The sequence below is a fragment of the Harmonia axyridis genome, chromosome 2, assembly GCF_914767665.1.
Source record: "Harmonia axyridis chromosome 2, icHarAxyr1.1, whole genome shotgun sequence".
Taxonomy (NCBI): domain Eukaryota; kingdom Metazoa; phylum Arthropoda; class Insecta; order Coleoptera; family Coccinellidae; genus Harmonia; species Harmonia axyridis.
In genome coordinates this window covers 8,858,843-8,886,557 of record NC_059502.1, presented here as the reverse complement: position 1 = coordinate 8,886,557, position 27,715 = coordinate 8,858,843, and the positions used below count along the sequence as shown (strand labels likewise).

The following is a 27,715-nucleotide window of genomic DNA, read 5'->3' as shown; positions in this document are numbered from 1 at the left end:
AAGATTTTGTTATTTCTAATGAAAATGTTCTAATTGATCATATATTCATTCATATATAAATTGAATTTAGACAAATCCTACATAATGATAGCTACAGATGCATTCGACTTTTGTGAAATCAAATGTTTTTACCTGAGAGATTTTTCCTGTGTACTTTATATTGAATTTTTTGATACTTTGGAGTAACTATTTGAATACAATTTCACGTGCAGTTCTTGCGCCGTCTCATGACAAAAAATTAATAAAACTTCAGCTACTCTGCCGACAGTCATAATATTCCTTAGCTCCACCACTGGTGGAAATATAAACAGGGATCCACTTTCATCTCCTGAATTTAATACCGACAATTTCCTACAGATGCCTCCACCTACGGAGTAATCAATATCGGCTGTATCCAGAGGCGTCTCTCTCATCCTATTAAATTCAATATAATTTTTTGAAATCCTATATAGATTAATAAAAAACTGATTCAACTAAGAAAGGCCTTCAAATTCAATAAATGCGGAATGTTAGTAAAGTGGAACTAGTTGAGATTGACTGCATTGAAGAAGTTATTGAAAGACTGATTACTTCAGAATTGCCCGTGCCACGCCACTGCGTCGTCCGCGCGGAAGTCTGTCGGTCACGTGACGGCAACTTGCCCAATGCCTGAAGAAATTCAGTTCGTCGTAGTCAGAGAAACGTCACACGTCAAGCTACAATCAGCTTGAAAATTGAATAAGTGTTGTGTTAAAAGTAAAACAGTGAGTGGTTATTTGTATATTTTGAGGTAAGTTGGTCTTGGATTACTATGGCCGTTTAGCAAACTAGGTGGGGTGGTCCTGTTATCGAAGGACAAGGGTGTTTCCCGAATCGGGAAAATCGTGGAAAATCGATATTTCCAGCGGGTATATCCGTTGAAAATAGGGTTTTCCTAGGCATATATTTTTAGGTCACATTTCTCAATCAAAATTTTTCCGAGTATTGGCAGTAGAATATGTAAAGTGGGAGGAGAGTTATTGAAAACAAAATTTTAATCTAAAAAAAACCCTTAATATTTTAGTGTTATTTTTTACACCCTCAAAAAGCATTTTTTGTGAGCTTTTGCATGTTTTGGAACTTAATTGTGATGTCTAGCTTATTGTCTCGGCTTTCACCTCAGCTTGAATTGCATGAACTCGTCTAGTTCTGCAATAAAAAAAATTGATTTTCGCGACCGAACCAAACAATTTCTTGGCTCCAATCCGGACCTATTGATCAACTGAAAATTTGCATAATTCCCTAGTGGCAAATACCTTAATCATTAAAATTCAAAATTCCACCATCTAATCGGACCCTTATTGCAGAACTGGTAACAACCATTTTCTGAAAGCAACCGTTTATTTTGTAAAATGACCCGATGAGTGTTATCGGGCACGAAACGTCGTCGTACGATGCCGAGTAGCCCAGGCGGCTCTTACAGCTCCCTAGCGAGCAACAACGAAATTTACAGGCCCACGACAGTAGCCAGCTGTCAGAATTCTGGATTTCTGGACGGCTTCAAGAAGGCCCTCCAGTTCGTTTCTGGTGGAAGCGCCCCAGCGGTGGTCTCGAGAAGGGATGATTTTTTGGTGGAGGAGCCGGCGGCGAGGTCGACTGTGATCTCAAGGTACGGTAGGAAGGTCTACGAATTTTGGGGCTCGGTTGCTTTTTTGCTGTTGGTAGCTTTGGTGGTAAAGACGGTTCTGCTTGCTTTTGTCTGCTTGGTTGTACGTGCTAACTCCTGTTTTTGTGCTGGCGCCAAGGTTTGACATGACAATAAATCTGGATATAATTGAGTAATCCCTAGGAAAAAGGAAAATCTGCAAATCTTACACAAAGGTAATCGATCTAACTGTCTGCTCAACAACAAAATAATAACGAGACTTTTTGGTCGAGATTCCATATACGGAGTGTTTCTAAATAAAGGTCAAAGTTTTCAGGGAGTGAATCCTTCCAAAAACGAGGAAAATAGTTTTTCTCCAATTCTCAAAATCGTGCAGGAATATCTTAGTTCCACACATATTTCATTCTTATATCTCATTATTATATGTTGGTTCTTGGAACTCTTCTGTCACGGATTTATCTATTATCTGTTGAATTTGTGATACAGAAAACAGTTCTGCCAACCAACATTTTTTTAATGCAGAAATCACTAAACGAAATTTATGAAAATATTTCATTAGTTCCAAAAAAAAACTCAGTGAAAAAATATAGTATAATACTCGTACAGAAAACTCATTTTAACTCACGTTCACTTCGTGGCTCGTTTCTGAATTTGTAATAAAGTCATTACAACTTAATGAAATTTGAGCAGAACTCAAAAAATCTATAATTTCAGTAATAGTATAGTCGAAATTTTGCGTGTAGATAGAAATATGATAATAACAGTTCAAGCATCTAACAAAATTTTATGTTGATCGCTTGTCAATAACCAGAGAACGTTGAGTTTTTACAAATAGATGTGAAATAATGATTAAAATCTTTAGATATATTTTCAATTTGATCGCTTCACAAAAACCATGAAAACTCGGATATTTAAAATATGAGAAGGATAGGGTACTGTCCGTTCCTCGTAGCCCCTCTGGTCCTCATCTATGCTTTCTTGACGGTCGTTGGGCCTGTATCTCGCTTCCTAGGAATTGTTTCACCGTCCCTGCTGCACCGATCGTCAGAGATAAATCTTTTATGAAATGTTTGCATTAGTTTCTTGTTGAGATCACTTGATCTTGGATGGCTAAAAGAAAACCTTTCGTTTCTGGATACATTGCACTTGATGTGAGCCAATAGTTCTATGCTTCGATGTCGACATGATCCTGGTTTACCTCCTTGAAATGTCTTCTATGTAGGGTGTTCTTCACCCATTGTTGCAGTTTTTCTGGTATTGTCTGGTGGTTCTATGAAAGATGCTCCTTAAAAAGTGTTCATTCGTCTGTTTCACACAATTTTTGGTAGAACTCTGATGTATTTGCTTGATGTATGTACGTAGGCTTTCTATGAGCAAGATCCATGCTGTTCAGCAGACCCTCGATCCTACTTTTTGTAAGGTGATGGTCTGCTCTTGTCATCGAAGTTTTTCATTTGGAAATTATATCGAACGAGTATGTTAGAATCGAAAATGCATATGCATTGATGGCTCTCCTCATGTTCTTACCGTCTTCAAAATTTTGTTGGTTCTCCAAATGAACTCAGTTGTTAAATCTTCCTTCATTCTTTGAAGGTTGATTCGTCCGTTTTGTATCATTTCAAAGTATAATCCGATTTCATTGCTTTTACCTTTGTCTATTCCAAAGAACGATTGGTTCATCTTGACTTCTCCCTCGTGCTACGAAGAACGATTGGTTCTTCTCCCTCGCGCTACGCTGAGAGAACGTCACCGAAGACCGAATACCAGCCTCACATCTTGTTCAACTAGTTTCCAGATGGTTTTTGTTACCTGTTGTTATTTTTGAATCATCCACGTATAGCAGGCGTTGAGGGTGATTGTCTGACTGTTGCCTCTGATGTTGTAGCGTGATTATTACCATATTTGATTCAGAATCAGATGAAAATGTATACATCATGAAAAATTAAACTCTCAAATTTGACAAGAAGCGCGCGGAAATGAAAACATATCAGTGATACGATATTTCACTCAATTCGCGAGTTTCTCCACAGAGAATGCACTTCTTATGTCCCATACTGATCAACGTTTCATATTAACTCAAAATATATTGAAATGACTACCTAAATATATCAGAAATTCATAAAACAAACTTCAAGCGCACCAAACGACGTGAAACAACCGATGACACTAGGAGAGCAAAAGTTGCCAAACCTTAGATTACAGCAGGTAGATACAGAAAATAATAAATATTCTGCTTATTATAAATTCGACAATTAGGAAAAATACTCAAATTTGCATATTTAATCAGGAATCACTGAAATAAATATATTTCGTTCAATATAATAGACATTCATAACGACATAGTGAAATTGTGGATTTGAAAATTCATCACAATCCGACAACATAATCCAACCATGTTGGGGACATGTAAAAATTGCGTATACTCCCTCTATCTACGTTTATTACTCTATGAACTGAATCAATCACGAATAACATGAGAAACATAGGCATAAAAACGCATTTCAATCGAACAAAGAACCACCGAAGAAACTTTGTGTAGAAAGGCTCAAGAACTCTATAGCAGTGGTCAAGTGGGGCGAATATCGATTGTCATTGCCCCAGTTTCTTATCTGGAGTATCTGAAAACCCCATGGATTTAATTACGGCTGTCGACTACGTGAATTGCAGACAATGGTGGCCCTGCGTTCCATAATTCCTATTTCCTGACAATGTAATATCATTCGTACCATCCATAGTTGGATGGTTTTTGACGGAAACGAGGTAAAGCTACGGTTTCCTAGAAAAGCGGTGGCGTTATCTAGCGGCCGTAATATAACGTTGGGTGATGTCTACCATACGTTCTCTATGAATAACATCGGGGTAGGTTTCCTAGAGTACGTTGAGTGTCACCGTAACGTCAAATAGCGGTGCCGTCAGTTGCATGACGGCCGTCATAGCGGTGGTGAACAGTAGTTCAACGTTTTTCGCGTGTAGCGGTGCGCATACAATGAGTGGAAACGTGAATTGGACGAGTGAAAATGATGAACAATTGATTGATTTTGTCAAGAATCATGAAGCTTTATATAATATAAAATGCAAAGAGTATAGACAAGCCCAGATGAAGCACAATTTGTGGAAAGAAATTGGAGTAACACTTCAAAAATCAGGTTAAGCGAAAGTATTGCCTAAATTTTTCGTCATTACACTGCAGATGGCGACGCACTAAAATTCGAAATGCACCCTCAGTTTCACGATTTTTGAACATGACACTCTCCTCCAAACGATTGTTTTCGTCTTCTGATGACTCTTCATCATCCAAAAATACTAATAATGCTATGTCCAAACCGTCCATTTTTCACCAGTGCACAATCTACTACTCTCGAGTGAGTATTGACCACTGAGTGACGATTGAATACGGTCGGACTACTTCCTAGGAAACCACAGGTTGGTCACCGCAAAGACGGTCGTTATTAACCACCGCAAAATGACGGCCGCTAGATAACGGCACCGCTTTTCTAGGAAACCGTAGCTTAATAGTCGGTGAAATTCGAGGTTTTTGGGGGACTCCGGATAATGGCTGTCTCGTAATATCCTTTCAGAGTTTTTCATGAAACTCGTCCAGCGTTTGATTCATATTATATTCGAAGCTAAAAATTGCATGCTGGATTGAACTTGGTGATCTCAAAACCATACATGATGCGTCAGATGTGCTCAATTACGCGGAACAAAATTATGAAACTGCTGTATGTTGTATAGACGGTATAAGGATGACACTTATTTACATAGGCGTAAAACTTTCCTTCCGCCGTTTTTTCCGAAATTCGAGGCTTCATTGTGAAAAACTATACATTCATGATTCAAAGTATTGTCCATCGCTGGCCACTACTTTCTTCCATCTTTCTGGCAGCGTACGAATCCCGCGTTGAAAAAACTAGTCATCTTTTGAAGCGATCCACGAATCGATCCAATTTTTACTTCTTCATAAGACCGGAAGTGCAGGTCAGCCAGGCCGTGTGTCATTGAAATAAGTGATAGTCCGAAGGAGCAACTTCTGGAGAATACGGCAAGTGGCCTAGGACTTTCCATTTCAACGTTTCCAAGTATGTCTTGACCACTTTCGCAACATGGGGTCGAGCATTGTCATGCTGTAAAATTACTTTATCATGTCTCTCGTTGTGTTGCGCCATTTGTCTTTCAATGCTCGGTTCAAATGCATTAATTGCGTTCGATAATGATCGCCTGTAATTGTTTCAGTTGGTTTTAACAACTCATCATACACTACGTCGAGCTCGTCCCACAAAATACTGAGCATGACCTTGAAATCGTAAATATTCGGTTTGGCCGTCGACGTGGAAACATTGCCGGGATATCTCCATGATCTTCTGCGCTTGGGATTATCGTAATGGACCCATTTTTCGTCTCCAGTCATAATGCAATGCAGAAGTCCCTTCCGTCTTTGCCTTGCAAGCAGCTGTTCATAAGCAAACAAACGCCATTCAACATCTCTCGGCTTCAACTCGTACGGCACCCAATTTCCTTGTTTCTGAATCATTCCCATGACTTTTGGGCGTTTTAAAATGGCTTGTTGCGTCACTCCCAATGATCCTACCAATTCTGGTTGCGTTTGACACGAGTCTTGATCAAGTAATGCCTCCAATTCTGCATCTTCGAAAACCTTCTCTCTTCCACCGCCATGCTGGTTTTCGACGTATAATCAACGTTCTTATGGAGCGTTGAAACCACTCTCGGCAAGTTTTTTTACTAATGACGGCCTCATCATAGGTATTCAAGAGCATTCGAAGAGCCTCAGCTTAACATCAGAGCTTCACCATTTTTTTAGAGGACTATTATTTCTTTTATACAGAACCGTATCGAGCATAACAAAAATTATATAATATATACCAATGTAAAAACAATTGAATCGGGTACTTTTGTAGACATGTTCAAAATCATATTGATGTAAATATTGTATCAACTTTGAAATCAGTAATTTCCTCGCGAAATTATTTCGCGAGAGAATTACGCCCTCAGAGTTGCGAGAGGGATGAATGGGTTTTTGTACCATTCCTACCATTTTCATGAGGTTGTTTCCATATTGGAATTTCTTCTAAGGAATAAATGTTTGTTCTACTATCTTCGAGGACGGCAATTTATCTTATTCCCGTTGATTCCACAAAAATAATATTGATATGACAGAAATAGCAGCTGGCTGCGAAACAAGTACTGAAGGCGGTTCGCCCATTTGTGCACTATTTTGGGTAGTGCGATATTTCTCAGGGAGCGAGTAAGTTTCGCCCGAGTAATTTTCGCGAGGAAGTTTCGCTAATATGAACGCATCTTTACACCCATTCACAACCCATAGATTGCACTTTTCGGTGTAGAAGAGAAAGGTAGTCGAAGACGTATTGGGTGATGTGATTGGTAGTTGTAGGGTTAAGTTGTATTGTATTTCATAGTGGGCGTAGATTAAGACTCCTTGTCTAAACTACTCATTAAAAGATTATAAAAATTTCTTGAATTAGAGTGTGGCTACAACAGCTTCAACAAAATTTCACCTCCGTCGAGCGCACAAAAACGGATACAACTGTATATCTCGGCGGAGGAAAGACGTCACAGTTTCTGAGGCGATTCGATTCGCTCGCCTTTCCGGTTTCATCGCACCCGAACGAACTGGAAAGATCCGGACAGCTTGATTAGAAATGATTCTCGGTCCACTCAAGTTAGCGCCAATCGACGTAAAACAAACAGCCTTAATGAGAAATGTCCTACGTCGATCGGAGAAGCCTGCTAATCGATTGGCGATTGACATCAATTCACCCTTGTTTGTCAAACGAAACGGAAAATTTTAAGAGCGTACGATTGGGCGAACGTAAACAAAAGCGTATAGGTCAGAGGGGATAATATGCTCTGAACATTTTTTTAATTGGTTTCTCAGATTTTCCAATGTTATGCAAACAGCTTTTGTAGTTTGTGAAGAAAGCAATGAAATTCCATTCTATCTGGCTGAAAACACGAAAAATCCCGAAAGTTTTCCAAACTACGAATTCGATAGAAATCAGATTTTAGATGTAAAAAAGAATTTCGAACCGAATATCGGAGCACAAACAGCCATTTTCACCTTTGTGTAAAATTTCTTGTTTTTGGCTTCATCAGAACCATAGAAATTCAACCAGAAATCGAAAAAAAATCTCATTTTCTATTCGCATATAGTTTTTAGGTTTTCAATTTTTCGTCACGTGGATATTTAGATTTGCTTCATATTTCGCATATCAGAATGACGAATACTTTTAGATGCATAATTCTGTGTGATGCAGTGAATGATTAACCTTTGTGTAAAATTTGCAGCATTCTAAAGAACTGTCTATAATGCGAAATTCATCTTTTTAAACAAACATAAATACATTTTTTTATTACCAAATTTTATATCATCGGTCTCATCAACAGCAAAGAGACTGTAGGTCAAGTATGAAATATCGCCTACTGAAATAATAATATAATATCTAGTACAGCAAATCTTCAAATATCACATATATTTCTATCAGATAACAGGGAAAACTTCCATCCCTGCCAGATGTTTTTGTGTGAAGCTCTGTTTCTGAAAGACTGATCAAAGAACTGAAAAATCTACACGGTCAAATCATTTCGAGTTTCTGAATTTATGATATCTGGGAAATCCAGCTTTCGATGATGAGTTTGATTAGACATGATCAATTCTCGAATATACCACATTTTTTCCTTAAATGGCCAAAGCCCTTGATCTTGTAACTTAAATAATGAATGTACATAACATACTTGAGAAATAAACAGAAGACTTGAATCTAAAAAGTCTTATTCAATTGACTAATCTATTTTCAAGAGAGATAAATTAACTTTATTCATAGGGGTTTATACAACGTAGCATTCTCGTGATCTGACAAAGTTCAACTACTGCTCTCCCTCAGCGTTTTTGAGATCCCACCACTTTTTAGGATGATCGAAGCAATCTAAAACGTTCCTCTGATGATTTACCGTCCTTTTCTACTACATGCAAGAATTCAAAATACATTTTTAAGTCTTTATTTTTAATTTTACAAAACCCGCATTTTCAGCCTTTGGTAAGACTTCTTGTATATTAATTTTATGTGAAAATACATAAAAAAAGAAATGTTTGTTCGGAAACCTATATCATATTCATCTGATTTCGTTTTTCCATTCCAGAGAAATGAATAATTAAGGACTTTCCGCAATGACGAACTCTTTGTAATGAATAATAGTGAAAACCTCATATAAATCGATGGTCTCTATTATAAAATAAAGTCTACCTAATTATTTTTGAACCGCTGAAACATTATAACCCCTTTTAACAAAGTTCATTTCCTGCCAAAAGAAACCATAATAGTTAAAGCTACTATGTTCAAATCGAAGTGTATCATTATGCTTCTATTATGTTCTACGTTGTACAGCCTTTCAGAAACAGGACGTCAATCGACTTGGAAACAAGCCTACAAAATGCACTCTCTAAGATTGAGGCGTTGTTGCACTTTTTTAACTTACACACACAATAAGTTCATCATCATTACCTCCGCCAGATCGCATTAAAAACAAGTATTGGCGTTAAAAGACATACAATACAGTTGCAGTCCTCATAGTGAAGGTAAGCCGCACGATGCATGTTTTTATCCAATTTTTTTTAGTTGTAATTCTCGCTTCCTACCATCTATACACATCGCTTCACCGATCTCTCCAGAGTCTATAGCAGCTCTTGAATTATATCCCATCGTATTTGCAAGACCGTCATGAGACGGTTTTCAGAAATTCGATATTGCCGTCGTAATATCGAGTTTCCCAACGCTCATTTTGTAAATGGATTCCATAGACACATATCGTATTTTCCTCGCTACACTATAAGGCCCGAATGGATTGTGGGCTGACTGTGCGTGGCCGTTTTAGCGTTAATGGGAGGAAGCCTAACGGGGATGCTAATGTGCATTTGCGGTTTTACGATCGATTTTCAATAAAAAAATGGTTGGATAGGACGTTATTTTTCAGCATTTGGATGTAACACATGTATAAGAGCTAAAAGTGATTTTCCTGTTTCGAAATCTATATTATAATATAGTTAAGCTACAGCTTAATTATCTTGGTTGGTTTCCTATAATGTGGTACCATGATCGTTATATTAGGTATGACAAAAAGAAATACACTACTTTTCCCATAGATGGCTCTAGTTATCTGTATATCGCGTTGTATATGTCCGATCAGGTTCCACCAGAAAGATGAGACTTCGTACTAGAAAAACTTTGTGATTAGTTAACTCAGTTTAGTTTGAGCGCGTGACAAAGATGGACTCTAGCAAACAAAAAATAAGCTATATTTTACAGTTTTTCTTCGGTAAAGGCGAAAAAGCAAACCAGGCGTCTGAAAATGTAAATGGTGTTTATGGTCTTCATACTGTAACAGCCAATCATGCGCATTTTGGTTTCGTCGATTCCGTTCCGGTAATTTTATGGTCAAAGATGGACATTGTCCAGTCCGACCGTCATGTAAGCACTGTTTCTATTGCCTAAGAACTAATATTGAACAAAAAACCGTTTGGAACCATTTGCATGAGGCTGGTCTCAAGAAGCTTGATGTATGAATTTCCATCTGCGAATCGTTGCTGAATCGCAATAAAATCGACCCATTTTGGAAGCGGTTTGCGACTGGTGATGAAAAGTGGATCAAAACGTGGTCGTGGTCGAAACGAAACGAGCCGCTGGAAACGGTGGTCAAGGTTGGATTGACGGCCAGGAAGGTTTTGCTGTGTGTTTGGTGGGATTGGCAGAGAATTATCTACTTTGAGTTGCTCCCCTACGGCAAAACTCTGAACTCGGAACTGAACTGTCAATAATTGGACCATCTGAAGGAAACAAATGCCCAGAAGCGGCCATCTTTGGCCAATAGGAGGGGAATTGTGTTCCATCAGGACAATATCAGTTCACACACATCGATAGTGACTCTCCAAAAACTCCTGGAGCTTGATTGGAAGGTTCTTATACATCCATCTTATAGTCCGGACTTGGAAAAGTATTCTTTGTGCACCAATATAACCACTACAAGTTTATTTGGGTACCTTTTGTTAGGTTTGCATATTTCGGTTTTTGGTTGCATTTTGATCAGAGCTCTTTCAAAATGAGTAGATGAAATTTTGATAGGGGATTTTAAATTGTATATTAACAAGATTCAAAGGTTCAATGTAACATGATTTTCATAAAAAGCACTAAAAGCACTGTAATATTTATTTAGGCATATGGGAGCTATAAATGGAACAAAAACAGCCAATTGAAATCCTTTGCTGAAACATGCGTACCAACTGTTTTGGCGATATTTATTAAAATTCTACGTGTTATTGATGCAGTAGTCCATAGGTATTAATGTTAGGCGGACAACTCTGACAACTGAAAGATAATTAAATTAGTAGAGAAATGTGTCAGGTGGTCAATGCTTTGCAAGCGGTATGAGGTATGACCTAACATTCATCTTGCTCAGAAGACTAAAACGCAAATACATAATTGTACAAAACTTCATCAATACTCTCACTTGAAAACCCACATCGCTTCACCAATAAACCAATACTAACAATCTTGTTTCTTGGCGATGGTTCCATTCAATTTTTCGAACATTCCTGTATCATCTCCTCATTCCTCAATTTCTGTTTGTTTTAGGACAGATAGCGTGAACACAAACACGAATAAGAAAATGCCTTCTTCCGGTACAATTGCAGAAGAAGCAGCCCTTTTGGGGTAAGAACAAGTACAGATTTACACATGTTTGATTTTTTTTCAGTATCGAAATGCTTGGATTTGGTTACCGTATTTGAATTGTAAGCATTGGCGAATTGAACGATTGGTAAATAAATGTATATGTAGACAGTAGTTAGTAGCTATTGTTTAGCAGATTAGTTAGTATAAGTGTGTAGGTTTATATAAATTTAGTAATTTTTTTTCATTATAAAGGCCTACAGACCTTTCAGTGGCTTTGATTTAAACCCTTGTTGGATTTTGGGTGCTGAATCCGAAAAAGCTCTCAGACTTTGTCTATCAGATAGATTCAATACATCACTCGATAATTTCCTTCGATTCTAGTTGTGATTAGGAAATTTTTATATTGGCGATTATTTCTTTATTATTGACTAGAATCAGGACTCACATAAATTAAACTGTATTAGAACTGACAAAAAAAAAACTGGTGGCGTTTTTGAAATCAGCACATTGAAATTAGTTCTTGGATTTCTGTCACCATTTTTTTTCATTTTGTTGGCCTGTGCTATCGTCAGTTTCGGTAAATTTGAAATAAAATCCAAGTCATTTCTATGGTTTTATTGTATCTCTTCCATTTACGTATCAATGTTTTAATGTATTTCTGGTTCCATATTTCTTAATATTCTTATATTTCAATATTTCTTCAGATATTGAAGTAGTATTTTTCGAAAAACAAAAATTCATACACAGTTGAATGGTTGAAAATTAATTTATGCTGCTGATGAATATAAAAAAATTGCACGATTCTCTATATAATGAAATATTTTGATTATTGTGAGCTTAGGTATAACATGAGGACAAGGAAATAATGAACTTTTTGTGACCCCCGAAATAAATATTAATCCAGGTTTTATTGTAGGGATCGGAGAACTATGAAAAATGAAACAAAATGAAATCTCTTATTGGAAAACCCTGTATATAAATTTTTATATTATAAGTTCTTAATTTTTGTGGAACTGAATGTATTTTTATGGAGACGTGGATATGTTATTTAGGCAAAATCACTTATCTACGTCTTTGGCCGAAGAACAGGTAAACAAGACGTACCATGAGTTATTCAGAAAACTGGATCATGCCAAAAAATGATTCGATATCCAAATATCCTTTCTTGTAAATGGCTTTACACTTAACAGAACGAACGTTATTACGTTGTTAGCTCATTGGCGTAACCTATGTACACAAATAAATGTTAAACGAGTGTTTTTATTTTATCATGAAAACAACCTTGTATTCCCTAAATTGCTCGGTATCTAAACACCAAACAAGACCTACATTATACCAACATTATATGTATTTTTAACCGACTCAAATCCAGAATGAAACAATTTCTGCGTTCCTGCTTATTTTCCACGAACTCACAAGAAAGACTACCTTTCAGCACGATGCCCTCCGACAGCATGGATGACATAGAGCTGAAGAACATCCAGCTTCACTTTCCTGCCTCGAGGACGTTGTCCAGGATCGCGGAAACCATGCAGGAGGAGATGGTGGAGACGGACCGGGGCACCGTGATGGTGGCAACCCAGGGTTACAGGAACAAACCTGCCATCGTGACCTACCACGATTTGGGACTTAACTGTGAGTATTGCCGCGATGAATTTTAGGGTTAGAATTTTGGTCGATCAGTATTATTGTTTTTGATGAACGATGCTGATAAATTTTGGTTTGATCAGTATTTTCGTGTTACGTTTCGCTTACAACTGCGGTAGGCATCTCCAGAGGTTCTTTGGTTGTGGATGGGATTCGTCTACAATGTGATAATGTAGTTGTTTAGTTTTTTTTTTTTTTGATTTACATTACTTTCGGCAGAAAGCGTTAGAATATTGGGACTGCGCATATTTTGTAACGAACGAATCTTATACAGGGTGAATTTTCTAAGTTGAATAAGATTTAAAAAAATGCTAAAACCACCTCCACTTCCTTCACCCTTTTGGGAGAATCGGGGGTCAACTTTGGAATTCCGAATGAGAATCCCTGTTTTTTATAGCAGATTAGTATTTTACGGCAAAAAATACAAAAGTTTTGTACGAACCAATTTTCAGGAATCGCCACAGATGGCACTGCGATCGTATTTGAATTTCCCGTCTGAACAACCTTAATATATCCGTTCCGTTAATCATTACTATGAAACTTCAGTCGTAAATTATCCAACTATTCGTTGGAATTAAGAAAAACGTTCTGGGCATAAAGATAGACGACTTGACAGAGATTTCTACTAGATTCAAAATAAAAAAACAGACTTTTCAATCGATGGAAAGTCTTATTGAACCAAAAACACCAAGAACAAAAAATATATGGCAGTACATGTACTGGCACCAAACAGTTCAGCAGGAAACGTTATAATTTCATGTGAATGATCATTGGAGCGGATACATTAAGGTAGTTCAGACGGAAAAGTTAAATTCGATTGCAGGTCCATCTGTGACGAATTGTGAAAAATTCTTCGTACAATTTTTTTGTATTTTTTGTAGAAGAATACGAATCTGCAGCAAAAAACTTTTTTTTTCATTTCAGATTACAAAGTTTCCGTTTCCGAAGCGAATTCAGCATAAGTGGACTTCCACCTCAAAATCAGCAACCTTTTATTCGAAATATTTTTGCTTAAGATGTTTCCTTTTCGAGATCTGCAAGTGCTTTGAAGTTGTAAATTGATTTATTCATGAATTGCCAAAAAAAACAAACTTTCATATAATAATTGAGAAATTTTGACGCAAAAATTTTATCTCTAGTTCTATTATACATAATTTATATAAAAATTACATCATTCATCTACATGGCGTTGGTAAATTTATAAATTTATTCTGATCTCTGTGTGATGAACATAGATAGAGGGAGCATATGTCATTTCAGTAAGCGAATTTTGTCCCCAACATGAACCATCAAATTTGACATGAAGCGCGCGGAAATGAAAACAAATCAGTGATACGATATTTCACTCAATTCGCGAGTTTCTCCACGAAGAACGCATTTCTTATGTTCCAAAGTACATAAACGTTTCATAATAACTCAAAATATATTGAAATAAATACCTAAATATATCAGAAATTCAAAAAACAAATTTCAAGCGCGCCAAACGACGTTAAACAACCGATGACACTAGGAAAGCAAAAGTTGCCAAACCTTGGATTTCAGCAGGTAGATACAGAAATTAATAAATATTCCGCTTATTATAAATTCGACAATTAGGAAAATATGAGATTCCAAATACTCAAGTTTGCATATTTAATCGGGAATCACTGAAATAAATATATTTCATTCAATATAATATACATTCATAACGATATAGTAAAATTGTAGTTTTGAAAATATATCACAATCCGACAACGTAATCTAACCATGTTGGGGACATGTAAAAATTGCGTAAACTCCCTCTATCTATGTTCATTACTCTATGTTTCTAATTTATTCGAGAATTATTATCAATGAATGTAGTCTTAACCGATATTCGCTATGAAATTCTCGACAATAACAAGTTGGACAAAACCGACCAAAAAGGATTTCAAACCCCCAAGCTCCATCCAATTATATATAAGAAGATTGTCGATTATTTAAATGGAAAATTTCCCCAACGATTTTCTTGACTCTCATCAGCAAAATGGGTCATTTCCTTCAAAAATTATGTCAACAAGACCGCTCTAATTACCGAAGTTTCGAGACTCCATATAAAAAAACTAACAGATGAGTTTTGAATTTTCCGAAGTTTCCATCAACTTCTTCATCTTCAGATAAATATAGTGAGTTATGAACTAGTGGAAACTTCCGTCATCTGTATTCCCTGCCGCGTCGACGTCGAAGAAAAGGAAAGCGACATCCAGGAATTTATGGACCCGATATGAAACGTGAGCGATTTTCCCTAAGTGGAAATTCCTACGTTGAAAGAACTCGGTCCCAAGCCGTAAAAATACGTTTTTTTCGCTGGATGTTAGCCCTGCGTACGCAGAAATTGTGCCGTGATGATTGAATTTTTCTTGGGACGAGATGATTCTTTTTATGCTCGCAAATAAGCGTATTTCGAGATGGGATTTTTCGTTCAGAAATAATGCAAAAAGTTAGCTAGGAAATACTAACTTTTAGGTAGGATTGTGAGCCTCAGACAAAAATTTTCTAGTTTTGGGAAACGTACCATAGGACAGAGTAACAAAACCTACTAGGACTACAACTATTTAACTATAGGGTGTTTTTTTTTCGAGGTATATAACTTTAAGTTGGCATGACTGTTCAAGATGGCGACCGATTTAACAGCTCAGTTTGGTTTGGCAATTCATCATGAATAGACTCACGCCTGAACAACGTTTGCAAATAGTGCAATTTTATTTCGAAAATAATGGTTCTGTGCGGAATACGTATCGCGCACCACGTCCATTTTATTTTGTTTAGCAATGAAGCGCACTTCTGGTTGAATGACTACGTCAATAAACAAAACTGCTGCATTTGGAGTGAAGCTAATCCTCAAATGTGTGTCGAAACACCGTTACATCCAGAAAAACTGACTGTTTGGTGCGCTTTATGGGCTGGTGGAATCATTGGTCCGTACTTCTTCAAAATCGATGGCCAGAACGTTACAGTCAATGGAGATCGGTATAGAGCCATGATTACTAACTTTTTCATTCCTGAATTGAACAACCATGATGTCCAGGAGCTGTGGTTCCAGCATGACGGTGCAACATGTCACAAAGCTCGTGCCACAATCGATTTATTGAAAGACACGTTTGGTGACCGCCTAATTTCACGTTTTGGACCTGAGGATTGGCCTCCAAGATCTTGTAATTTAACACCGCTAGACTACTTTCTGTGGGGCTATGTAAAGTCATTGGTCTATGCGGATAAACCACAAACCCTTGACCATTTAGAAGACAACATTCGTCGTGTTATTGCCGATATACGGACACAAATGTTGGAAAAAGTAATCGAAAATTGGACGTCCAGATTGGACTACATCCGAGCCACCCGTGGCGGTCATATGCCAGAATAGTTATTTATAATACAAGTGCAGAAGGCATTGATATTCTTCCACGAGTTCAAAATTCAAAAACGAGCCACGAAGTGGCGAGTTTTGGAATGAACGAGTGGTAGAATGAGCCTTCTGTACGAGTATTATACATTATTTTCTCTAATTCATTGCATTGTCATTGAAATTAATAAAATATTTCCATAAATATAATTTAGTGATTTTTGCATTGAAAAATGTTGGTTGGCAGAACTGATTTCTTTAAGGCAAATTGATGAATTGACAGATAAAGCCTTGGCGGAAAGTTCGGAGTGACAACATAGAATAATAAAATATAACCATGAAAACTGTGCGTTTCTGATATATTCTCGCACGATTTTGTTCTACAAGATGTTGAAGAATGAACGGAATAACCACAGAATTAGAGAAATCATATTTAAAATGTAATGCCACAAGATTATCCCGCGGATAAATAAAATTCATGTCAATCGAATAATCCATCGTTGTTTTATTGCAACTCAAAGTTCTATAGCTCTAAAAAAAACACCTTTTGCTTTTCTTTTACAACACTCCATATTGAATGACTTTTATGAACCCCCCAAAAAAAAACAATATACTCGTTCAACCTTCGGCATCCCCATAAAACATACATCACGCCGCTGTAGTAATTTCCAGAACTCCATTAATCGTAGATGTAAGCCAGACCGGCATACCGAAATTCCAAGAAGGCGTAGACATAAATTTTCCGGCGGAGTCACATATTAGGAGGACCAGCATCTTCGGAGAACGTCTGAGAAACGGTGATACGCCTGATAGATGGACCCTCGTATGGGAGAAACCGGGTCAAACCACAAATTCCTTTAGGATCCAGTTCATACAGGGCCTATATGTGAAAACTGTCGGATTTCGGGAATGGACGAATTTTCATGTTGTTATGTTATTGTTTTCTTGCAACACGAACTATTCCTGAATAACCAGAGAGTGGAGTTAGAAGCTTTGGCGATTTTCCATGAAAATGTCAAGTCTCAAATCATTCTTAAACGAGTCTATTTGGAGCGGTTTCCCATATAAATACTGTCAAGGCTAGTTTTGAAGCGTGTCTTATAAATATAGATTCGTCTCGTCAAATAAAACACTTTTTTCCTTTACAATTTTTCCAGATTCGGCTCAGGTAAATAGTTATATTATAAGCATTCAATGGTATCCCATTGGGCTAATGCACTACTGTCTTTCGATGTTAACATCACCGATATAACACAGAACTTCACATTAATTGACTTCTTCCGTTCTTCGTGAATTCGTGAATTGCCAGATCCACGAATAATGAGCTTGTAGTTTATCACATTTTACGTATTGATATAAAGAAATTTTTTATCTATGATATTAGGTACTACTAGTGAGCCCATAGATCTACCTTGTAGGTACATCAATAAAGCCTATTAATCTACCTTGTAGGTAGATTAATATACCCCATAGATCTATCTTATGGTAGATCAATAGTATCTTAAAAAAGGCGCGTTTTGCGAGAAATGATGGAGAATAATTTTATTTCCTAAAACGATCAATTATTCTTAAAGTGACTTTGGATTATCCCTTAATATTTTTTGAGCTAATTTCATACAGTTTTATGGATCGGCGAGGATATAACTTGTGAACCAGTAGAAGTACAGAAAAATGATAATAGAAGTTATAGAAAACATCACACTGAAATTCATTTAATTTGGAATGATCATGTGAGAGCTTCAAAGGGAAAACAATTCTTTTTTAGGAACTTTAACAGCCTGTATCTGTTCACCTGAGCAGACTGTAGAAAAATTATCAAAATAGTAATTAACGTAACAAGTCCGGAAAATAGGGTTTTTTTGGACGATTAGACACTTAGACGCTTATGCTCGTCCTGGAAGTCTGTGAGTCCAAAAAAACCATTTTCGGGCGTGTTGCGTACAATATTTTTTCGGTAACCATGTAAAATAACACTATCGCTGCTGCTTTCCATATTTTATTGCGATTGCGATCAAAAAACATGCAAATTTTTGACAACTAATTTCATATGAACTGTCAGCCGTTATCTCGGTTGCTATGGATTCTATGATTCTTTTCCGGCCTAGTCCGGGAGGTACGTACTTTCCGGACTAGGCCGGGAAATGCTACTTTCTCAGAGAAAAAGCGCCCGGGAAGTGAGCACTTCCCGGACGGTTGCCGAAAAAAATATTTCTTTTGATGATGGAAATCTATGGTTGAATTTAATGTACAACCTCAAGAATCAACCTGTATGAGTACAATTTTTAAAACGATTAGGGCCACTTGCACCATTTGCCTAAATATTGATTGAAAATTTAAACGTTGATTACTCTATGATTTCTCAAGAGGAATCAGAAATTAATCAACGTTTAGGCAAATGGTGCAACTGGCCCTTAGCATTTTGGAACAATTTTACCTGATTAAGGTCCTGTTGCACAAATTTTTTCATATGAAATAATCAATCAAAACAAAATTATCCCTGTTCAATTGTGATCCGAATATAATTTTCCTTTCCAGATCTCTCCAGCTTCCAAGCGTTCTTCAACTACATCGACATGCGAGCCCTCATAGAGAACTTCTGCGTGTACCACATCAACGCCCCTGGACAAGAAGAAGGGGCTCAAACTCTTCCAGAAGAGTGAGTACTGCAGAAATTATTCCACGTTTTCACTGATAAGTATCAATAGATAAAATGTTTCGGATAAACCTTAAGAGGTGCACTAAATTCGGAAGAAACTTTTCCTCTTCAGATGTGTGACGTGATTGTCTTCGTCCTGATTTATAATTGTTGTTTTCATTCAAATATTCTGTCATCTAGTTATGGGCAATAATACAAGCAATCTGCAAATACTGTATTTAGCACTCGACAATTTAGATGCCATAAATGTCATTTCATCCTTAATGACAATAGTACTGATTCACCAATTAAGTATACACGTAGATATTCGACTCGAGCGCATTTTACCCCTGATCGTTCTCCGATTTCAGTACTAGATTTAACCGACACCGTGAACTTAGCTACCAACTGCGTGTTGCCGTATATACTACGGAAGTTCTGGCCGCTTACAGCCAAGTTCACAGTGTCTGTTGAATCTAGTACACATGAGATGAAGAGAATGAGCCTAAGACGTCTCACACTTGCAGCTACATATACCCAACGATGGACGAGCTCGCCAGCCAGGTCAGCTACGTCCTGACCCATTTCGGAATCAAGCAGTTCATAGGATTCGGAGTGGGCGCTGGAGCCAACATCTTGGCCCGTTACGCTCTCATCTATCCAGAAAGGGTCTCGGCACTCTGCCTGATCAACTGCACCAGTACAACGGCCGGTTGGATCGAGTGGGGCTACCAGAAACTGAACGCAAGACATCTGAGGTCGAAAGGCATGACGCAAGGCGTCTTGGACTACCTGATGTGGCACCACTTCGGCAGGGTGAGTGGATGAAGATACACTGCGCAAAAAAATTAACGCATATTCTGAAAATCTCAATTTTAATGAAAGTTAACTCTATATTGACTTTAACTTATTTTTTATGTTCTCTCGGGAAGGTTTTGAACGAAACAAGACACATTAAATGGAAGAAAAATTCAGGATTTCACCGAATCTTATGTGAAAGAAGAGAAATAAACAATTTTCAAAATACTGGAATGCTGATAAGTGAAATAATACTTGGTATTTCCACCCCTTGCGTTAATTACAGCTCGGTAACGACGGTTCATACTCAAAATGAGTGATCTTGAAATGTTCTGATCTAATCCTTCCCAGATTTCTCTGAGTTGGATTTCTAAGTCATTAAGAGTAGCTGGATGATTTTCTCAACTTCTCAGCCTTCTATTGAGGTTGTCCCAAACCTGCTCAATCGGATTGAGATCTGGACTTCTTGCTGGCCATTCGATTCGAGAGACTTCAACCTCTTCAAGGTACTCCTGAACGATCATAAAAATGAAATTTTCAGCAATGTATGGGGCAAATGGCACTACATGCTCTTCAAGAATGTTCCTTATATGCCAATCAGCATTCATAGCTCCATTATCAACGACCACTAGGTCTGTGCGAGCAGTCAAAGATATTTCACCCCATACCATAATCGATCCTCCCCCGAAACCAGTAGTATTCAGGAAATTGCATTGAGCATATCTTTCATGTGGCCATCTGTATATAAGGGAATGTCGATCACAATGGTAGAGGCAGAATCTAGACTCATCTGTGAATAGAACTCTTTCCCAATCAGCCTCTTACCAATAGATATGCTCTCTCGCAAAATCCAAACGCGCCCTTCGATGGGCTGGGGTAAGAGCTGGGCCTCTTGCAGCGACACAAGGCCTCGAATCATATTCTCTTAGGCGATTTTTTATTGTTTGAGTGCTAATTTGCACCCCATGAGTTTGCTCAAGCGGATTTTGAAGGAGGTGAGCGGTTGCAAACCGTTGTCTCAAGTAACGTTCTTGAATGGCAGTTGTTACCCGTGGTCTACCCTATCCTGGTCTTCGGACAGATTCAGGGAGACAGGTATGAAACCTGTCTCCCTGAATCGCTGCAACATTCTGGACACACTTGTATGGGAAACTCCAAACTTTTCTACAATTCTTGTGTATGTCCACCCTTCTTCTCGCAAAACTACCGCTTGGGCACATTCCTCTTGGGTCAAATTGCGTGTTTCGCGTTGCATAGCGATGGAGTGTAGAAAATCAAACGAAAGAAAAACTATTGATCTCTAGAATTGATCGAGAACAACCGATTTCAGAATGGAGCCAATACATTCAAAGTCTGATAATCTCATCTTTTTTTATTCCTGCTGGGAAAACATCTGTATTGAAGAAAAACGTTGAAAGTGGATAACATATGCATGCATAATTCTGATGAAAACAATTATCATTGAGAACTCCTTCAGTTGTAGAATAAATTTGAGATTTCCATAATGTGCGTTAATTTTTTTGCGCAGTGTATATTAATGCAAGGAGCAAGATTTAAATTGCATTCTTGTCGAAATTGTTGACTGCTCGCTAAACCTCACACCTTTCAGAACACAGAAGAGAGAAATCACGACCTAGTGCATGTGTACAAGACCTACTTCGAGCGAAACGTCAACCCGACGAACCTGTCCCTCTTCATGGACAGCTACGTCAGACGTACAGATCTCAACATTCACCGCGACGTTGACCCCTCCAAAAACAAGGAATCCACCCTGAGGATGCCGGTCATGAACATCACCGGCTCTCTAAGTCCCCACGCCGACGATACCGTCACTTTCAACGGCAGACTGGACCCCTCCAACTCTTCCTGGATGAAAGTGAGTATTTTTCGATTTGCGGGGTCCCGCAAGGGTCACTTCGTGGACCGGCGAAATCCTCAATATAACCTCGCCTTGGCTTTTCAGATCTCGGACAGCGGGATGGTGTTGGAAGAACAGCCTGCCAAGGTCAGCGAAGCCTTTCGGTTATTCTTGCAGGGAGAAGGCTATGGTAAGTAAACGGGCCAAACGTTGAACAAGAAAAAAATAGTTGCGGTTTAGTGCGTCACTACGTGTCGTTGCGAGAGCTTCTCAAAGACTTCGTTGGTCGTCAAGCGTACAATAATTCTAGTCATATAGGTGATATTCAAGGCCGCAAAAAAAAATGATGCAAGATGAGAATTTTCAGTCGATCGTTCTAGTGTGTGTAGCCTTAAGGTGCGTCGCTGGGAATAGTTTTGTTTTTGGGACAGCAAGCTTGTTCTACACGGCCTACAAATCACGCTTTGTAAATCTGTACAAATAACGGGGCGAATGTGTTTGATCTTATCCATTGTATTTTGGGAAATCCACACATACGTTGTTGAATTTACATTAAAGTTTAGTAATTTAGAGCTACCATTAGTGGTTTCACGGCCATTTCGAAACTGGAATGTACACCATAATGAAAAAAAATATTTGTTATCAATTAAACTGAAAACAAGGTATTGTTCAAACAGAAAAAAAATTCAAATACTCAATGTCTTTCATTATGGCGTACGTTCTAGGACATCATTGTGAAAATAACACAAATTTGTTACAAATATGTACCTTTCAGCATCTTAGTATTCAATGTACTTTCATATTAAACTTCTAATATGGTTGAATTTTAAATTCCAACAAATATATCTTTTCTATTCTATTTTTTATCTTATTCTATCATACTATTTTTCGTTACCAAAACGTCGAGGGTTCGGTAGCTATCAGTTTCCTGTTAAATTTGGCACCCTCTGTGCACTGCTGTCATAAGTGTTGTATGTGTACGTCAGAAGGGTGCATATTTGTGGTAGATTTCTGCCAAAACTCTGTAGTCGAGTATCTCAAACACAACGTACACTGAGTTTATTTTGTTTTACAATGTTTGCATTAATGGACGTTGCGCGAATGGTATGTATTGTTCAAATTATTCTGTGTTTTCTTTGATACATCCATCTATTTTCATCCAACGAACGCCTCTTTGATTTGTTCTGTTTAGCCAGTGGCGTGAAGCTATGTCCTAAAATTGAGCCAGTTCTGGAAAAATACTGAGATTAATCCAAATATTCATAGTTAAATAATGAAAGAGTTACCTGTTAACAATTCAATCACTTCCCCAATTTTTTGATAACATTTTTTGATGGTTTTAATCGATATTTTTGTATCTTCGATTTTTACGAATGATTTTCAACGTGAAATCTTGTTGATACTTGGGTTTTTCTCTCTTCCAGTTGGTCGCCTGTTCACCTGAATCAAACAATCCCAAAGTGCTTTCAAAAATCGTAATATGTATGTTATCGTTCGTCATTGTACCTATTGGAGCTGAATAAAAAGTTTTAAGACATGGTTTCACGTTTTTTTTTACTTCTCGATCAGATCGAGTATGCCTTGTGTACGATGCACCCGTTTAATTTGGCGTATTTTTTTTATTTATTAAATTTTTATTTTCAGCTGTTCATTTCAAGTGCCCCACGCCTTGCTAATCTATAATGTCGAAAGTGGTTTTTTCGTTTCGAGAACCGGTTCAACCGTTTAGGATTTAATCAGTTTTTGTAAAGTTTTAGTTATATAGTTATAGTTATATTTTACCTTGTCAATTCGATGAAGAATCGAAAGTAATTCGATCAAATTTTAGGTAATCATGTAGAATTGGCATATAACCTTGAGACCCTTCAATCCGCTATGTCAAATTGTCAGCTACGTTGCCAGATCGAAAATTAATCAGGTAATTAAAGTAAAGTAAGTATTTCACTAATTCTCGTCATCGGTCGCGACAGTTATACTAATATCTTTATCTATAAATATTTATTCTGATTCTGAATGCGACTGTTGATGCCACAAAAAATGGGGTGGTTAAAAAATACATTGTTATTACCACATGGTAAATAAGTGTGAATTTGTGAATAAGATGGAGCACTTATTAGCAGAGGTGGAGGTTTTCTTTGGTTAAGTTCTTTCTTTCGTAAGCTCTACGAACAAAGTGATTAAAATATTCAAATGAATTTTCTGAAATAAATATTCATTTTTAAGGTTATTGGAAGCTAGTAATTTAACATCATCACTCAGCCCTCGGCTTGGCATAAGCCTACCCTAATAATAACGAATAAATATATGCTATTTTCAACGTAGCTGCCAATTTGACTTAGAATATTGGACGTCTTTAGAGGCTCTCAAGGTCATAAAGCTATTTTATATGTTTACCAAATTTAAATTGTCCAAGTACAGGCTCATAACTTTTTTTCCATCAGGATTAATATTTTTGAAAGATAGTTCTGACAATGAAGATTCCCCAAGAAATTCTTATTAAGATCTTCTGCAATAATTCTCTTTTTATTTGCAATAGAGATTTTGGATTGAAATCAGTTTGAGATTCCAATGAAACAGTTATAAAAGGAGGATCAAATTCTGAAGAACACATTTCCCAAAATTAAGCAACTCCAAATTAAGAAACTCAAAAATAATCAAATCATACTGTTTTTAAATATATGAGAGTTGATAATCCTCGAATAAAATGATAACGTCTATTTAATTTTTCAAGAATATTTTAGGAAGGTTTTTCATTGTCTGAACTATCATATGATAGCTTGAAGGAAAAAGTTATAGAGCTTGGACAAACCTTTGATCACGATGTATTTGAAAAAAATGGAAAATATAAGGTCAGTTTCACAAAGTACAAATGCGAATCAGCAAAAAACTGAATAAATCTGTTATGTGATTAAAACTCTGTGATTAACTAACCAGATCTGGAAGGTACGATGAAGTTCGCTCTAGTTTTCTTCAAGTTGGTAATGTAAACTTAAGAATTATAATAAAATCAATTGGGTACAAATCCAGGCTGCGAGGTGGCCACTCAAAATGATTCAGTACAAATACAATTTGCGTAGAAAATGTGAAATGGAGTTTCATTGTATCAAAACCTGGATAAATCACCAGCCAATCTCACCACACAAAGCTCCTCACTCTCGATTCAGATGCGAAAAAACCACATTTCATTTCCATTCTCTTCCGGTTCATTACTTCCGCTTCCGGATTTTCTCGGAGCACAAGAGACGGAGATTTAAAAAAAAAATTAGCAACTTGCGGGGTTCCGTTTGTGAGCGGCCCTTTGATCCAAGGTAATGTTGTTTTTAGCCATACAAGTGCGAAGGCGGGCCAGTAGTGTATCCACAGATGGTACGAAATTCTAAAAGTGACTGGCCTTGCCCTGACGCGACCCGCCATTCAAAATTTGACCACATGTAAGTTTTCTCCATCAATTTGCAAAGAGTTTACACACTCCAATTTACACTCGACTCACCACCAATCACACTGTATACTAAACCTATAACGATGGAGGGGAGATATGACTGCTATTCTCGAAAAGGAAAAATTAATCACACACCTTCTTTACTAACGATGTGACACTGTTGTCAAGACTCTTTGGTATGGTGACACCAACTATGACTGATTTTTTTAGAAATATATTCATTTAAATTCATTTTTATATTCCATTTCCTTTTATTTTATTTTATATTTTATGATGCTCAATCCACTAAGCCATCGAGGAAGCTGAAGATTCTCCGCATATTAACACTCGATTCAGGTCCCTCATTACGGAAAATCTTCAGCTTGCTCGATGGCTTAGTGGATGAGCATCGAACTAGTTATTCGGAGGTCGGGGGTTCGAGTCTCGCTCGAGGAGGTACTTTTTTCAAAATTGAAAATTTGTCTGAATGCCATGAAATTAATTTCATTTATTAACACTCAGACGTTAAACGATATTCACGATAAATATCAATTGATTATAGAAATATACATGCTTCAACATTATTTTGTTGGTAGAACAATTGACAACAAAAAATTTGATATTCTGAAATTAAATTTCCATTAATCTAGTAGGTATTTCGTTTCAAAATATACCATTTCATTTTCTTCTGAAAGAAATATCAATATCAAGTTGTTCTGAAGCTTAATCAGAAAACACACAAAACTTCTTCTGACCATATGGCTTCAGTATTTGACAGAATTTTTGAACGATTGCAATTCTCTTCTTGAAATGATGTCATTCTTGAAAGGACAGTTTTCAATAATCACCAAAGAACTTTTCGAAATGGCAGTTGTCTTCATTCGTCTCCATTTTGAACATATCCAACCAAACACAGACCTCATAACACTTTTTATAACACTAACATAGTTTGGATTGTTTGAATGTTGAAAACTTAACCATTGAAGTATTTTAGAATATTTATAGGTTGGCAATGGCATGAAAAGTCGACTGAAAATCTGTGAGTTGTGTGGCATTTGCCGTTTACAAACCTTCACTTTCTTATACACTTAAAAAAAAAAATCATTTTTGATCGATAAAGATACATGGCTTGTTTGGAAAGTGAAGGCTTGTAAGTTGCTTGTTGTATTTAAGTTTTCTGTTTGCTAAAAGGAGCTTGGTTCGTTTTTAGACCTACAAGATTCGATTTCAGTCTTGCGCAGTTCAGATATTCATTAATACAAATCTAAATGTTCCTTTGAATTTTACGTCTTTAGAATAAAAATGGAGAATTGCTGTTTTCGTTTTACAAATTTTCGATGTTTTAAAATTTCTGAATTTTCCACGTCGTTTTAGATTCTTTCAGATTATGTGTAACGTTTTGTGCTTTTTCTCTTTATGACTATGCTTTTGCCAAATTTGTCTAATCTTGTCTTGTTTACAGTTGCTCCACTATCTCCAACGAAAATGGCCCTCTATCGCAAAATGTCCTTGGAAGAACTCCTCAAGTCCAAAATGTATTCCGAGAAGCAGTGGCCTCACATCATCCACATCACTGAAAATCCCATTTCAGCAGTCGTTTGTTAAATTAGAAAGTATAAAACTGTATTGAAATTTATGAGCAGACTGTAGATAGAACATAGGGAGAGTAATGTTATTTAATTTTTGAAATTTCAACGCTTTTCGCGTATATCTAACGAATATTCCTTAAACGACCCTTATGAGCTGGCGAACAATCTCGCGCAACGACTAAACGAATGAAGAAGATTTACGTGGACCACAGAAAGATGCTTTCGCGCCTTGGTAGCCTTTTTGGGGCCCTTATTTCCAAAATCTTGTTTCTTTGTCTTACCCGCCTGCCTCAAGGGAGTATTGTGCGCCAATTCATTTGGGAAGGAGCCTTTGCAGCATGTGATATGAAAAAATTATGGGTAAATAAACGAGACCAGGTCTTCGTACACTATTAAGCTTATTTTTATAATTAGCTGAGTTGTTTTCGCGGAATTGATAATTTAAGTGATCAAACCACTTGGGAGTGGTGTTTGGTGGTCCTCGAGATCAATGTGATACGAATCAATCTAAATTTCAATACAGGTCAAGGCCACTGCCCTGAGAAGCACACATATCCCTTTTTTAACGAATCTATGATTTCTCAGAGGAACTCTATGGTCAGTGTCAACCGCGCTTTTTGTTCTTCTTCTTTCTTCTGATTATCCATTCGTTTTGCAAAAATTGAAGAAGAGATGTCTTACGTTTTGCTCTCTGGATGACATCCCATCGAGTTCTTCTGGCAGAATCCCCCAGCGATTTGTTACAGCCACAAGTTAACCAATTTTTATAGAGCCTGTAGCTGATGCGACGATTTGTCGGCTTGAGAGGGCGAACCCACAGACAGACTTGTAGAATCTCATTGAAATTAGATTTTAGATGAAGCTTTAATTGTCATTCAGTAATTTATTAGAGTTTATTTAACTTTGAACATGTATTGAGATCATTCACGTTATTCACGTTGTTTAGATAGAGTACATAATATATCATTTAAGTTCATGATAATGTTAATTCGATTGTGATGAAAACACATACTGTGCCTCACTTTGTTGGATGTTTTAATTTTAGCACTCTGATTTTATCAAATAAACCTATTTGTTTTCGATA

General features: G+C 37.1%; 1 protein-coding gene across 10 annotated transcripts; it reads left to right on the top strand.

The window, feature by feature from the left end:
- Positions 1-612: 612 nt before the first annotated feature.
- Positions 613-27,715, top strand: LOC123674076 (protein NDRG3). Of its 10 annotated transcripts, none has more exons than XR_006746573.1 (10): positions 613-769; positions 1,326-1,627; positions 11,287-11,364; positions 12,761-12,960; positions 18,869-18,989; positions 19,496-19,784; positions 21,376-21,642; positions 21,730-21,814; positions 24,949-25,055; positions 26,505-26,539. XR_006746573.1 is itself a non-coding variant. In XM_045608928.1 (10 exons), the coding sequence occupies exons 2-9, from the start codon at positions 1,413-1,415 to the stop codon at positions 23,536-23,538; spliced, it is 1,341 nt and encodes a 446-aa protein (XP_045464884.1). In that variant the 5' UTR covers positions 613-769; positions 1,326-1,412; the 3' UTR covers positions 23,539-23,542; positions 26,505-26,712. The 10 variants fall into 10 exon arrangements, 9 of the variants coding, with proteins under 9 accessions (XP_045464884.1, XP_045464885.1, XP_045464886.1 ...); XM_045608928.1 differs by lacking the exon at positions 24,949-25,055 and adding an exon at positions 23,453-23,542 and having other exon boundaries at positions 26,505-26,712; XM_045608929.1 differs by lacking the exon at positions 24,949-25,055 and adding an exon at positions 23,453-23,556 and having other exon boundaries at positions 26,505-26,712.

Excerpts from the sequence above, each read along its gene's own strand:
- LOC123674076 (XM_045608927.1), top strand. The coding sequence starts at position 1,413 with ATGCCGAGTAGCCCAGGCGGCTCTTACAGCTCCCTAGCGAGCAACAAC. Across the intron at positions 11,365-12,760 it reads GAAGAAGCAGCCCTTTTGGG|CACGATGCCCTCCGACAGCA; the intron begins GTAAGAACAAGT and ends ACTACCTTTCAG. Across the intron at positions 21,815-26,504 it reads CTTGCAGGGAGAAGGCTATG|TTGCTCCACTATCTCCAACG; the intron begins GTAAGTAAACGG and ends TCTTGTTTACAG.